Here is a 15,627-nt window from a genome sequence, read left to right on the forward strand (position 1 = left end):
CATATCGATAAAATCAATATTATCGTTGTTATCGATTTTTTTTAAGATTTCAATTTAAACAAGTGGCATTTTTTACACAGAATATTAATTTATCGCTATTACTTTGTAAAAGTATCTGTAAAAATCAGCCTACAATAAACCCAATTAATTTTTCTAAATATCGTTTTCTAGCTCTTGTATCGTAATTTTAAATTATCGTTTCTCCTCCACTTCAAATATCGATGAATGGGTACAGATTTTATTAACATATTATACTTAAGAAGTAAGATATATAAGAATCAGTCGACAGTAAAACCGATTTTTATTTCTCTAAATATCGATTTAACTGAAAAAATCAATCGACTGTGTTCCCAATTCATTTCTCTGCACCTTTGGGTGATGGTGTCCAGTTCATGATGATCAACACCTCAAGCGGCAGCGGCGGCGACTCAACGATAAGCCGTCTTGTCCATTAACCGACTCCGACTGGTCTTAGGTTTTTCGGGAGCTTAGACTTAGACTGTAGATGGATGGATGGGATGGGATACAATTGTAAATGCAAGTACTGTTTAATTGAGGAACCGCCGGGGCCGAGATCGTGGCACACGCACATGTGTTTGTGCAGCTCCAACATGCAGATGCAGATGCAGATGCAGTGTGCAGATGGAGATACAGATATATCTGCATTTTAGTTACTCGCAGATGCTTATACATAGTTGCACTCGGGTGCCGGCAGCCGACTCATGGCGATCTTAGGGAAATTGCAAAACATTTACTCAGTTCCAACTTCAGCCACGACTCCGATATCCGGTTGCCGGGCAAATGTATTAAATCATTTGTTGTATTTTGTTGTTGTAATTTTTGTTGGTGTATATGTTGTTGTTTTTTATATATTTTTCTCGCCAGCATGCACAGAGAAAAGGCGGCGTTCTCTAAAAAAAGGTTTAGTAAAAATAAAGCCAGAGAAATTATATAGGTAATAATATATTATATAAATTATACAGAAAGGGTTTTTCTATAAAAAAATATATATATTTATATGTTTAAATAATGCATAATGACATAGAAAGATTTTGTGATAATTAAATAATTATAAATATAATTATTATCAAAAGTATAGACCCAACCTGTAAAGTATTTATTGTAAAGACCAGACAGTTTTGTATTTAAGAACATCTTTAAAAATAAAAATAAAAGCATTTAACCAATTATTAACATCTTAATATAAATCTCTTCAGTACAGCCTAAATAGTTGCTTTATCTTCTTTAAATATTATTAAAATTTCAAAAATCTTTTGAACTGGCTAACATTTCGAGCAATTTGTGATCCAAAGTGCCCCCTCAGAGGGGCTGAGAGGAGTGCCAAAGTCCATTCGAAGCTAAATAAAAGCGGGCCGCCGAGTTGTGTTGACCAACATTTGACTAATTAACACATCACAGTCAACTGGCAGCACTCGATAAATGGGTCAGCAGTACTCACACCACACTCATGGGTGTAAGTATGTCCAAACATTTAGTTCACTCGGCCTAATGTGGTTTTGATGTACTACTGCCAGAGTCTGGGTTTACTTATTGCTCATTTCTCTCGCAATTACCAGCGGCAGGCTGGGAATCTTTGAGCTACAAGTGGCACCCAGATGCGTTTGGACACTCATCCGAATGGATGATGGTGACAATCTCCAGGTGTCTGTGTGTGTGTATAGCTGCGAAAAGCCAAAAAAAAAAAACAGACTTGCAATCAATGGGACTTCCGCCTTTCGCCGGCGCAATTCCGAAACCGAATTATAAAAATTCCGCAGAACTGCTGGCTGCTATAGCTCCGCTTACAAATTCCCTAATTAAAAGTAATTAAGCATTTGATTGGCTTTCATTACCATTCTTGTTTGCAGTTTCTAGAAGTTGGTTTCATTCTCAGATACTTATGGGTACTTTTATATTGATGAATTTAGTTTATTTATCAAATTTTTAAATATTTAATATTTATGTTCTTGTTACCTTCATTGCAGTTCGTTTGATTGACGGCCAGAACGCTGCGCGTCATGTTGTTGCTGCCAACGGAAATGTGTCCAGCAGCAACAACAACAACAACTACAGACAACACTGAAATTGCCCAACGAAAAAGTAATTTGCGAAAATCATAAAAAAGTAGCGTATATGTATATATATAACTCCCGGCTGTATAAAGTGAATATATATACAACCAGATCTTAAGTGGAACACACACACAAAGGCCAAGCTGAAAGTCTTTTGGTTCACACCAAATAAAAAACAAAAAAAAAAATACAAAATAGTTACATATTAAGCCAAGAAAACTTGGACCCGGCAGCAACACCCAGAACAACAATTATAAATACAACTGGAGCAACAACAATAACAACCAACAACAACCACAAGTGTCGTCGTCGTCGCAGGTTTCTTATGCGCAAAAACCATTCTGTGATATCTCAAGACCCAAAGGTGAGTAGCACAAACAAAACAAAAAAATATATTGAATTTGCAAAGGAAACCAAAGATGGAAAAACCACTTGGCCTGCGGAAACGGAAATGCATTAACCTTTAGCTTATCAAGGTGTTCTATGGAGGTGTGTGAGGTGGGTTTAGAGTGGCAGAGGGGAAAGATTTTTAGCAGAGAATAGCAAAGGAGATGGATTAAAGTTGTATATAATTATGAAATAATAAAGGGATATTTACTTAGTTATGGGTTTATTATTTTTTGATTAATTAATAAGAATACCACCCTTTTCTTCAACAAGAAACTACCAATAAATATTATTCCAAAAGCCTGGCTACAAGTAAAAGATACTTTAATGGTTTTATATGCTATAACTTTCATAAAAAACCTCCATAAATAGTCAATCAAAAGCCAGTTTAATTTGTTGATAAATACTTTAAAATAAATACTAGTTCAATTCATAGCCAATCCCATTTTTCAGCCACACACTGATTACTGTACATTTCACCTAACCATTTTCTTCCTTTGCCCGCTTCCTGCTTAGATCTAATCGCACCGGTTGTCCCTCAAGATCGGTTCTACATATATATACATATATAATTATATAATGACCAAGTGTGGTGGGTGTAGCTCCCATTTGATTTTAATTGGGAACAGAATTGTATGTGCTACAAAAAAAAAAATAATACAAAAAGTGTTGACAATAACTGTGCACAGGGAAAAAAATATATGATTGTTAATATATAAATATGAATTATTCGTTTCATGATTTTTCAGAATTTTAGAAATTAGTTATAGCATACCTTTTTTTGTTTTTAAACTCTTCAACTGACCTACTACTTAATTCATATATTTAAAATACAACAAATATTTTCTGCCAGTGTGAAAACCAGTTGCCGACTGGGCACCACGGGGAGCGCACATTCTTCGACTGTCAGTGACAATTAGAGAGCAAATTATGCTAACTAAATATGCGACGTGCGATCTGGGCCGCCGGGAGGGATCGGGGCGTGGCACTCTGCCAGATTGGATTGATCCATTTCGAGCCATTCCGATCCACTCCAGACCCCGGCAACGTTGCATAAGTGCGGTTGCTCAATTTTCATTGGCTTCCCTGAACTGGGGAGCCGAGTGACTGGCAATTATAATTACAATTATAGATTATCGGGAACCCAAAGGAGAAAATGCGATTTACATTTGGGAAAAACCACACCCGTTTGTTGGGGGGAGGGTGTTTTCGAGTGGAAATTTGTCAATTGCGTCAAGAAAATAGCTTTTCGTTTGGAGCTTGATTTGCAAATCAAAAAGTACAAGTATTGCCAGTTTAGAGAAGCATAAACCCCCCAAATATTTGTTAAATTATATGCCTTTTCTTTCTTTAGTATTAATAAACGCTGGGCTTATATATATTTCCGATTGCCTTAATGCTGTTCCCACAAAAAAACCAAACCCTTTCGGCACGAATCAGACTCTGTCTTATTAGTTAAAAACCAAGTCTTTTATAGGCTAAGTAGGGTCTAATCACGATGGGAATGGGGGATTAGGGTAGCTACATAGTAGACCGGGAACTGGTGCTTGAGGGGGCTGGGCAATGACATTCTGGCCACTTTGCATAATAAAGTTGTTCACTGGCTGGCTGGCTGGTTGGCTGTTCCCACGCCCAGTTTCCCCCAGTTCAGCTTTTATTTTTTCCCCCCTTATTTAAGTGAGTTTTTATGGCTGTGTAATTTGAATTCGAACCAAGATATCTAAAATGACACAAATTTCCGCTTAATTGAGGGTTAGGTTCGATTGAAAGATATCGATATTTCTTGGTACGTATGCGCAATATCGAATATTACGCATACGCGACGTTGGTCGTGGAAAATGCAATTTAAATTGTAACAAAAACAAAAAACTCCCTCGTAAATTGCATCATTGCATATACAGACTGATCAATCAAGTCAAAAAAGAAAAAACAAAAAACAAAATAATAATAAATGGGAAGCCCAACGAAATTCCACATTTTTAAATCAATGAATATTTTGTAAACATTTCTCGTTGTTGTTGTTGTTGTTGTGGGTCTTATTTGCTGTTGTTGTTGCTGGCCCAGTTACGCGTCGAGCATAACTTTACACATAATAGCAACAAAAATCCATAGCCACTCTCGCTTTCACAGCAAACTGGACGGAATACAGAATGAAATATATATATGTACCATATATATGTACTTTATGGCAGCACCGACTTGGGTTGGTAAGTGTGTTGCCTCTCTTGATGTTCGTTGCCAATATAAAACAGAAACAGAAACCGCCGATAATGCTTAATGAAACAATTTCTTGGAAAGCCTTATGCAAGGCCAGTAAGAGTTTAGGCCTAGGAAATACCCCTTAGAATTTACACAGATTTTAATCAAAATAATTTATTAAACTCATAGCTCATTGTCTATGGTTTATTAAAGAGAAATTTCAGTCAATTGTTTCAATTTTTTTAGATTTAATTAGAGCACATCATTCTAGTTAATTCTAATTTATAAAGCGGTTTTTGTAGTTTCTACCAACTCTGACAACCAAATTTATTAACATAAATCTGCAGAGCAGTTAGCAAATGGAAAGCAAAGTCAGGTAAAGTAAGGCAAAGGCATTGCACAACTAAATCGCATTTATTTAAAATTCCTGACCAATGCGAGAGCTCCGAAAGTGAAACAACAGTTCAAATATTTAGGTGAAAATCCATTTGGCCTGGCTCTTTGGCGGCAAAGATTTATATATACAAATATATATATAAGTGTAGGTATATGTTTGTATGCTAAGCGAGCCTGATCGGATCGGTTTGGATCGGGAAACAGCGGGGTAAACCTGCAGCGCATGTCCCAACCTCACAGGTTTTTCGGTATCCAGGGTATTTCGCCCCCACGCCAAACGAATTTTCTGTCTCAATGTTTTGTTTCTTAGCTTTTTATTTTTCCTGTCTCTGATTTTGGCCTAGCGATAGCCGAGTGACTTATTTTTCGCCATGTTAAGGCCTCTCAGTATTGAGTCTGGCCGTGCTGTTTGTTCAGTTGGGTTAAGAAATCAGGTGCCTGGGGGGCGGGGGGTTTTAATTAGACTTAAATATTATCTTTTTAATTTATTAAGGTGTTTTAAAGATATTTATCATAGAATAAAATATATATAAAATATAATTTAAATTAGAACAAAGTAATATGATGATTTTACTGAGATTTAATGAGGTTTTAAAGTACACTAAGGATGTACATATATCTTGTATGATATATCTAATTAATTATCAATTACTTTTACAAGTATTACAAAACTCTCTACAAATTAAGAAATAATAACTAATAAATTGATACTTTTTTTCTATTTACATTGAGTCATTTTTTATTACAATGTCCACAAAAATTATATATGTATATTTTGTATTTATACTATCCATAATCCCTGGTCCACTCTGAACCTTTCCATTCCTATCGATCATCGGCCATGGCCGATTAACCTTCACTCCAATTCGGTTGGAGTGGCAGCTCAACGCCCAATCGAAGTTACTGAATTTTAATTGGAATCAGTTTATTCAGTTACATAATAATGCCATGAAAAATTTCTCTCTCCGCTCTAGATACTAAATACCCGAAAATTAACTAATTGTAATTATTATTTAAATTTCATTTTACTATTTTCGGGGTTCCTTTGTCAATGGATATGCTTTGCTCGGCTACTTCTATTGTTCTTTTTCCAGCGATTAATTAGAGCGAAGCGTCCATTGACTTCTGGATATAAATATACATCAGATCTCTCTATAAAATTTCCAAATATTTTAAAAGAACTCATGAAACTCTGAAAAATAACCAGAACAATTAGATAATGTTGAGCCGGGTAACATGAGAAAAAACGTAGGAAAAAAAAAAATGAATTACGTCCAATTTAATCTATGACACCATCGCCCCAAACTGCTTTCAAATAATCTAATTAAATTTAAGTAAAGCAACAGGCGCAGCAGCAACAACAAAGAATTATTTATTGCCAATAGCTTTTTGGCCGGCGTGTTTCCTTTCATTCAATATACAAAGGCCTACAAAAAAATATATATGTATAGTATCTATAAGAAAGGCAGTTTAAGCCAGGACGCACCGAACAAAGATACTCTAAATTAAGGCTTTATCTTTAGTAAAATAATAAACATATAATTTGTATTAATTGCTTTGTAAAACTAATTACAAATCAAAGTATTTTTTTGTTATATTATTTGTATAATAGGACTATTGCCCAACTTTCTGTCTATTATCCATGGACATGTGTTGTGTATGTATATAAGCACCCTGTGGACTGCCAAATAATTTAAGAATTAAGCCACTTTGGTGTACCCTCGTTGCGGTTATGAAAAATGCCTTCAAGTGGCTGGCGGCAACTCCAAGGCTTGGCCTGGAACGTGGTCGCCTCTATGACGAATCTCTGGTTGGCTCCGGTGGTGGAGAGATCACAGATCGCAGAGTTGGGGGCATGGGGGAGAGCTGGCACTACAGGCACCGTTAGGCACCGACCACAGCGCACGCGAACAGTTTTCATTATTTACTGTTTATGATACTCTACGCCCCGAAAGTGAACTGCATTCGGTGAGGTACATTGACTATAAGATATGGTATATGTTGCAGTACAAACTGAACATGAAAATATATAGGTTGCGATTGTTAAATGTTTGATTTAAAAGTTTAATTTTTTTATGTAAGTAGTGATATTTTGTGGTAATATTTTCAATCGAATTTTAATTGTTTTATTTATATTTAAAGATTTAAATTGTATTTAAAAATAATAGAATATTTATATTTTATATATTCTATTAAATTCCACGTATTAATATTATTAATTAAGACAAACTATCAATTAATATTATAAATTAAGTAGTTTTGATAAATTTTACTTGAAATATACTTTATTTTTCAAACTTATTTTTCCAAAAAATGATTAATGAAAAATAAACTAAAATATATATTAGCAACCAAAAAGCTTGTTTCGTTGATTCGGACTTAAATCCAAAAAAAAAATTATAAAAACATATTTTATATTCTAGAATATATTCGTTATATTTAAAACTTTTTTTTAAATATTTGTTTCTTTTATATTTATGGTTGAAAACAATTTAATTTTACCCTTGGCACATTCAAAACATTTTTTAATACATTTTGGTGGAAGAATTCCTTATTTAAAGAAGCTTTAGATTGAAATTATTAATTTAAAAAGAGCCTAGATATATAAGCTATATATTGTTTAAATATTTACCAAATAAGCAGCTTTACTTATTGATCCCATATTTATAGAGTATTTTATTTTGGCTGTCGGCCAGCCGCTTTTTGTTTTAACTTCTTTTTTGATTGCTAAACAACAATTTGGCAGCCGCTGTTACCGTTGCCGTGGCTGTTGCTGGTTCTACGGACAAAATGAAAATGAAAATAAGACAAAAAAAAAAAACAAAACAAAAAACAAAATAAAAAATTAAATAAAGCCAGAAATTGGAGCGCAGTGGACAGGCGCAAGTCGCCAGGCACAAGACACACAAAAGCGGATTCCTGCCCAAAGTCCAGTCCCAGTCCAGTTTTTAGTTGGTCTCGGTTTCAGTTTCTGTCTCGAATCACGTTCCATTTGATTGTTTCTATTTGTTGTTGTTGTTTTTCGTTTTTGTTTTTAGTCTGCTAGCATATTTCTCTTTTTTTGTTAGTGCACTTTGCATTGTTTTTTGTTTTCGGGGTTTGGCAACTGCGCCCAACAATAAAAATGCTCCAAGCATTTGGTGTCTGCACTTGTGGGCGCCAATAAAACTAAAAAAAAGTAAGATATAGTGGACACACGATAGTGTGAACTATTAATATAGGATATATATATGTATAAATACCTTTTAAGAATACCTTGAAACTAAGGCAAGAAAAAACTATACTTATACTTGGAATTTCAACTTTATAACTTTACAATTTTTTATATAATATAAAAATTAATAATAATTAATGATAATTTAAATAATAATTTTGTAATTTAACTATACTTTTTATTTAGAATTTAATATATAATTAAAATAAATAAAATAAAATAAATCATAATCATATAAAATATATATAAATAAAATAACAAAATTATAAATTATAAGTTACTGATTACTTAATAAATCAATTAAATAATCTTTTCATTATATTCGAAATTGTAAATAAATAGTAGAGTTTAGTTCTTTCTTACGAAAAAATTGCAAGTTTATGCTTTTTATATTCTTATATATTTTTATATATTTTTTCCCTTCATGAAGTCTTCACTGTATTCAGAAAATCGACAGAGAAAAATATTATATGAAAGAAAAAACTCTTCAACCTGTCGCGTTTTTTGGTCAATTAGCCACGGCGCGTATGAGTAATGCCCAGCGACAAGAAGTCGAAATTGAAGCTGAAAATGAAGTTAAAGCCAAGAAAACAAAAAAAAAATAAGAAACGCAAAAGTAAAGTGTTATTTATGATTCGATTTCTTCAAAGCTCTGTCCTTGATTTCGCTTTTGGCATTTTCGGGGCGTCGAAAGTGACGGGCGATGTTGGTTGGAATTGAATTGGATTGTATTAAATTGATGGGTGGGCAAGCCTAAGTTCTTTCGGACCATTCAAGTATTTCTATTTTATTTTGCAAAATAAAGCAACAGAAATCGAGTCGAAAAGGTCTACTTGGTGGTACGAATAATAGAATGGTTATTGGGGAGTAATGTAAGGGAAATATTTCTTAGAAAATAAAGAACTTTACTTGTCTTTAGGCTTTCGAAAAGTGTAAAGAAAAATATATATTAGTTGATTTGAATTGTGAAAGTAAATTATAGAATGTTTGTCATGGTTTCTTGATTAACTAAGTACAACGAATGACTTGAAATAAATCAGGGTTAATTTTACAAAATATATTATTTAATGTTTACTTTATTTTCTGAATAGTAAGGCTTAGGATATTTTGTAATAATTTATTATTACGTATTTTTAAACAACATTTTTTAAACAAAATAATATTGTTAATGACATTGGTTTATAAAAAAAATAATTACATTTTTGATAACTTTTAGAAGCTAACAACATTGCTTTAAATTCCGCCATTAATATTTATTTAATTACATTTTCAATTTTATTTGATAGTTTTACTTTTCTTTTTATTATTGCATTTCAGACATTGCTTTGATTTCCCGTCATGATTTAGTTATTTTCATATATTTTGCAATTATGCAATCGGACGGAAAAACAAACGCTTTGAGTTTGTTGGAAACTGCAAACTCCTCTTTCTTTTTTTTTTCCAACGATGCGCTCAAGTGCTTTTGGAAAAAACGATTTTTACTTCAGGTTTTTCCTTGGTTTTTTTTATTTTATTTTATTTTTTTTTTTGTAAAACGGCGCGTGCTTAAATTTTCAAGCGTGTTTTTGTTTTTGCTGCTGCTCACTCATGTTAATTAAGTGCTCTCAACAACAACATCGTCTTTCCTTTATATTTTTTTGGTATTTCCAATTGATTAACGGTTGAATGAGCCTGTTTAGATCTAATGTGGCTCAGACCTTCACGTTGAAGCCATTGTTGGGGGGATTTTTGGAAAGATTTATGTGGGGAATGCTAAAGATACGAGGGGATTATACGATTTGTTGGAGAAGGAATTACCTATAGTTTCCAGGGATTTTTCTATTTTCATATTTTGTGTTTATAACGCTGTGATGGATTCATTTCCTTCCTTATTATATATATATTGTATGTTCTTGATTAGCATCAACAGACAAGTCAATATAGATATTTATATTAAAAATATCCCTATTGCTTTATGTTTCAGTATCACTTTCTAGGCAATACATACTTTCATTTCCTAAAAGATAGTAAATAAAATTTAAAAATAAATTATAAATATAATCAAAATTTAATTTATTAATAAATAAATATTATAGCTGAAATTTTAATAGTATTCGTCTCACTTCCTATTTTCCAGATGGCATCCTTAACCTTGCATTGGATAGTTATAGCTCTGCTAGCGGTGACGTCGCTGACGACGGCAGCGACGCCTGCGCCCACAACGGCAACGACAACAGCAACAACAACAGCAGCGACTGCGACACGGCAGCGTAGCGGCAGAGGACAAGGACAGTTACAGTTACAGTTACAGTTACAAGGACCGCGTCAGGGTCAGGGACAAGGTCAGGGTCAGGGTCACGCACTGGGCCTGGGCCTGGGAGGAGTGGCATCAACGACAAGCACTGAGGCGCCAACGCTGCGGGCGCCACGCCAGCGTCGACCCCCGACGACGCAGTCGATCGACATAATAGTAAGCTCAGTTCGCAGTCGCGGTCGCAGCAGCGCTCGCAGCAACAGCAACAGCGGCAGCAGCAGCACAACGCCGCTGCCCGTGACTACTGTTAGGCAGTGGCAGCGGCGACGCAGCAGCACCAGCAGTACAGCAAAAACACCAACAACAACAGCAGCAGCTGCTGAGGCAGCTGGTCGATCCTCCAGGGATCGGGGGAGTGTGCGAGGACTGCGCCAACCTCGGGATACGCCGCTCCTGGACAGCGAGACCAGTGCCAGCAGCAGCATCCGTCGCAGCTGGCAGGCACTGCCGTCGTACAGTTCCAGCTCCAACTTCAGCGTTCCCGCGGATAATACCAGCACCAGTGCCAGTGCCACTTCCAGTTCCAGCATCAATCGTGGCGCACTAAAAACGTAAGTTACTTGTGGTTAAGGTAATGTATGTATCGCTTTTTTTATCTTCTATCCTCGACAGGCCGCGCATGATCCAGCGACTGGTGGCTGGCCACATTCACAATGCCCAGGGCCACTCCACTTACGAGGTGTCAGCGGTGAGCGCCAACAGCTCCTCCTCCAGCTTTGTGCCCACCCCGACAAGCAGGACTACAACCACAACTCCAGACACAACCACAACCAGGACGACGACAACGACTACGGCGAGAGTGACTTCCCTGAGGGGCAAGGCGAGCAGCAGTTACAGACTGGCCAAGCCATCGGTCAGGCCAAGACCGACCACGCCAGCAGCTGTTACGAGATTCAGCCATCCTCCAAGCACTTCCAGATCCACAACCCCACTTCCCCCTGTTCCGTCTCCGGCATCACCTTCTCCCGCATCCAACGTCCCGTTAAGCTTCAGGGAGCAGGACGACGACGACGACGAGGCTCTGCTTAACGAACCCGACGACTTCGATAACTGGGACAACGGCATCCTGCGGCTGAGTGCTGGCTCTGGCAAGGAAGCGGAGGCTCCGGCCAAGAAGCCTCCCAAGGACGAGGCCAAGAAGACCCTGGCCGACCAAGTGAGGGATGGAAAGTATGGACTGATCGAGAAGGAGCTGTTCCGGCGAGTGCCCAAGCGACCGGGAGTGCTGAGCTACGCTCGGAACTCCGAGGTGCCGCTGGACAACGAGCGCAACTACGGCGGCCTGAACGAGGAGGACATCTGGCTGGCCGAGGATCATCTGCTGGTGATCAAGGGCGGAGCGCTGAACGAGGAGGTGGAGGACAACCAGCAGGGTCCTTGGCCTGCCATCGATGACTACGATGCGCCTGGGCGGCAGATCAAGCTGCCGGACAATCCGGCGGTGCCGCCTCCATTTCCCGTGCAGCTCGAGCCGCACGGGCCGCTGCAGCTTATCCGAGATAATCAACTCGAGGTCCTCCGTCCGGCGCCTGGCAATGCAACGCTATCCGCTGAGGCCGGCCACCACCAGGGCTACGCGGGCCCCGCCGCCGAAAATCTCTCATCGCATCCTGCTGCCCGGACGGGAGCGCAATCTCCGGCTGCAGCACCTGAGCCAGCTCGTCCGAAAGCCCCGGCCTACGTCTATCCGGCGCCCTACGCCCCCTGGCTGCTCTACTCCAACGATACGGGGCCGTCCAGGAGTCTGCTGAGGACCCCGCCGCTCCTGGGTCCCTGGTTGATCAACGGGCTGAATGGGAATGGGTCACTCACAGGAGATTCCCCGGGAATACCCGGCAATGTCAGCGATTTCGACGAGGATGACCCCTCGCTGTACTATCCGCCGGCGTACAGTTTCGTCTACAAGAGCAACTACTCGAACCCAGTGCCGCCGGGACCTCTGGTTCCGGGAATAGTCCTTCCCCCGCCACCAGATCACTTCAGCCGACTGGAGACCACCCGGCGTCCACCGGCCTCAGGCAGTACCACCTTGACTAGTAGCACCACCAGCACTACAACCACCACCTCGACAACCACGGCCAGGCCTTCGGTGCCATTGCCCACCATTAGGACCTCCTACAAGCCCAAGTACAACGCCATCACCTACCTGCCGCCGGCGCCCAGACAGAGTCCACCACCGACCAGCTATGTGGAGCGAGTGCCAGTGCCCGTGGCCGTGCCCATACCCATCTACCCGGTCAACTATACGCCCCGGCCGCAGCTTCTGTTCGTGCCCAGCTCCACGGAGAGCACGCTCCAGGACACGCCGCTAGACCCGCCGCTCTCGAAGTCGAATCCCATATACTACGAGTACTTTGAGGCCAAGCGGCAGCCGGGCTCGATCAAGTCCAATGTCATTGACGACTTTTTGGCCACCAAGCCACCAAAGCGCCACCATCACCACCATCAGCGGGAGCACCTGCAGCACTACAAGGCTTCGCCAAGTCCTTCTAATGACGTGGCCGACGTGGTCAACATTACGCCCAAGCCGAGGACCGCCCAGCTGCAGCTGCACGCAGAGTACGAGGCCTCGCTGGGACAGCTCCTGCGGAGCAATCTAGTTTCGCCGCCGGCTGGAAGCGGTTCTGGGAGATTCCAGGTGAGAACTTAAGGCTAACCTTTATATCCTTTAAATTACATATTTGCTACCCTACCAGGCACCCGACTTTGACAAACAGCCCTTTCTGCCCATGGTGAACTACAGTGCTGACGAGCAGGACCAGAATGCCTTCAAGGCCATTGTCTACCAGCCACCTGGTCAGAGGCAGCGCCACCTAAGGGTGGGCAAGCAGCAGCTGCAGCTGGAGCCCAGCCTGGATGCCTCGCCGCCGGATTCCTATCTGCCCGGACGGCACTTCCGAGTGGGCAAGCAGCAGCAACAGCAGCAGCAAGTCTTCGAGCCGCAGATTTACAGCACCCCTGGACCGCAGTTTCCGGAGGATCCCCAGCTCCGTCCACCGGCTCCGCTCCAAGGGAATCCCTTGCAGTTCTGGCAGCGACCAGCGCCGCAGTTTAAGCGCGTGCGGCCCAGCAGCAAACAGGGACATCCACATGGGCCTCCGCTCCCGCTGTCCCCCCAGTACCCGCAGTACTATGCTCATGGCTATCCAAGTGGTCCGGCCGCGGAGCCCCTCTACCGACTGGTGCCCGTGGCCCAGCACAAGCACTGGCGGAGCGGAAAGCCGCATCAGGTGCAATCGCAGCCCATCCAGGTGCAGCCCCAGAACCAGGGATATCCCGACCGGAGCGTAAACTACGGCCACAGTCTGGCCAGTGACATCCTGGTCAACTACAACACGAACAACCAGTTCAATCCGCAGGCGGAGCTGGTGCCCCAGGCCCAGTTGGCGGCACCACCACCTCCACTGTCATACCAGGCCCAGAGTGGCCAGCCTTTGTGGTCGGAAAGGGAGCGGGAACGGGAGCGAGATCGAGATAGGGATCGGCCAGTGCGGCATTCCCGGGAGCAGCATCAGTAGGGAGTACCTATCATAGACGGGGGATCAAAGTGTGAGGTAATATTATCCCAGAGAGTAAGTGAGGGCAGATCCTGCCCGAAATGGAAACCAACACAGATATAATCCCCAAAAGGGTGTACTTTAGATCAGTGGTCCGAACAATAACATTACAGCACTACAATACATCATAATATTTACACCATAACACGATAACACCGATTCACCAATTCACCAATTACACCAATACTTTACATTACATTGCATCATTACATTACATCATTACACTGTACCATTACAGTACACCAATATACATTACACTTATATACTACATTAAAATATTACAATACACCATTACACATCAACATTACAATACACCATAATATTACAGAAAGTGACCAAAGTGATTGGGAATGTTACTATCATTTTCTGCAACACAACACGAACCACTGTTTTAAATAATCATTTTGGTAGTAATTCAAAAAAAAATTTTCAAAGTTATGGTCAGGATCAAGAATTCCTTTGAAAATGTAATAAAAAATTGTTCTTAGGCTAAAAGTTCGCCCTACGAATTGTCATTTTGTTGGTGTTTTGTGCACACAATCGACCCAATAGAATCTTTATATAATAACAATAATCGTTATCACAACCATCATCATGATAATGGTGGTTTCTATGTCATTGATAAACGTAGTGTCAACATGTGATTTATAGGGAGCCCAATCCGCTATCGATGCAAAATGGAAATCTGTCAACTTTTCGCCAGATAATGGTTTCCCCTTTGACAGGGTCTCGTATATTGTGGTCTGGATATAATCGAAATTTTTATGTAATAACCATTTTATATTAAATATAGTTTTTATCTCCTATGTATATTCAGTTTTCACTTTTTTGACTTGTTCTATTTCCAGTATTTAATTAGTTAGGTTACTTTTTATTTCCTTTTCTTAGCTGGGAGTTTTATTTTTTGCCTGAAAGCAAAATCAATTAAAAATCCTATATTTCCAGGATTTCATCGATACCTATTCAATTTTGACTCTGGTTTTATATTCGAGTTTATTTTGAGTTTTACTTTGAACAATTACAATTAGTTACATTACGTATAGCTGGTCATGTAGGATAAACCCCGATTTGATCCTGTTGCCCATCCTCTCGTTTGCTATCGATAGCGGACTTCGATAACACGATATCGATAAAGACAATTGATAACGGGATATCGCCTATTGCTGACTTCGTAGCAACACACAAACACACATATTTATACCATAAATAAATACGTACATAAACAGATATACTCTCAAACCTATGTAAATAAATATAGAGTGTGCGCCAGATAATTCAGATATACGTAGTTATTCGAGCGATACACTTAGTCTTAGGGGCAATAAAAAATATATATATATATTTACATATACATATACATATATACGTTAACGATATCTGTAGGATATTATTTGAAAATCCTTCGCGTAGATATATCCTGCACATACCATGTATTATTTTTTTCTATTTATTGTAATTCGTTTTTGAATGTTTTCCAAAATCATTGCAAAACTTTGTATAAAAGCCATA

General features: G+C 39.6%; 1 protein-coding gene across 3 annotated transcripts in view; it reads left to right on the forward strand.

Annotated features, from left to right (window-relative positions):
* Positions 1-14,271, forward strand: part of LOC108077096 (uncharacterized) — a 32,436-nt gene extending 18,165 nt beyond the window's left edge. For all 3 annotated transcript variants that reach the window (XM_017170281.3, XM_070288501.1, XM_017170290.3), the window contains 4 exons: positions 1,986-2,436; positions 10,385-11,112; positions 11,174-13,199; positions 13,258-14,271. In XM_017170281.3, the coding sequence (XP_017025770.1) occupies positions 2,398-2,436; positions 10,385-11,112; positions 11,174-13,199; positions 13,258-14,079 (3,615 nt within the window). In that variant the 5' untranslated portion in view covers positions 1,986-2,397 and the 3' untranslated portion in view covers positions 14,080-14,271. The remainder of the gene's footprint in view (positions 1-1,985; positions 2,437-10,384; positions 11,113-11,173; positions 13,200-13,257) is intronic.
* Positions 14,272-15,627: the final 1,356 nt, after the last annotated feature.

The sequence above is a fragment of the Drosophila kikkawai genome, chromosome X, assembly GCF_030179895.1.
Source record: "Drosophila kikkawai strain 14028-0561.14 chromosome X, DkikHiC1v2, whole genome shotgun sequence".
NCBI lineage: Eukaryota > Metazoa > Arthropoda > Insecta > Diptera > Drosophilidae > Drosophila > Drosophila kikkawai.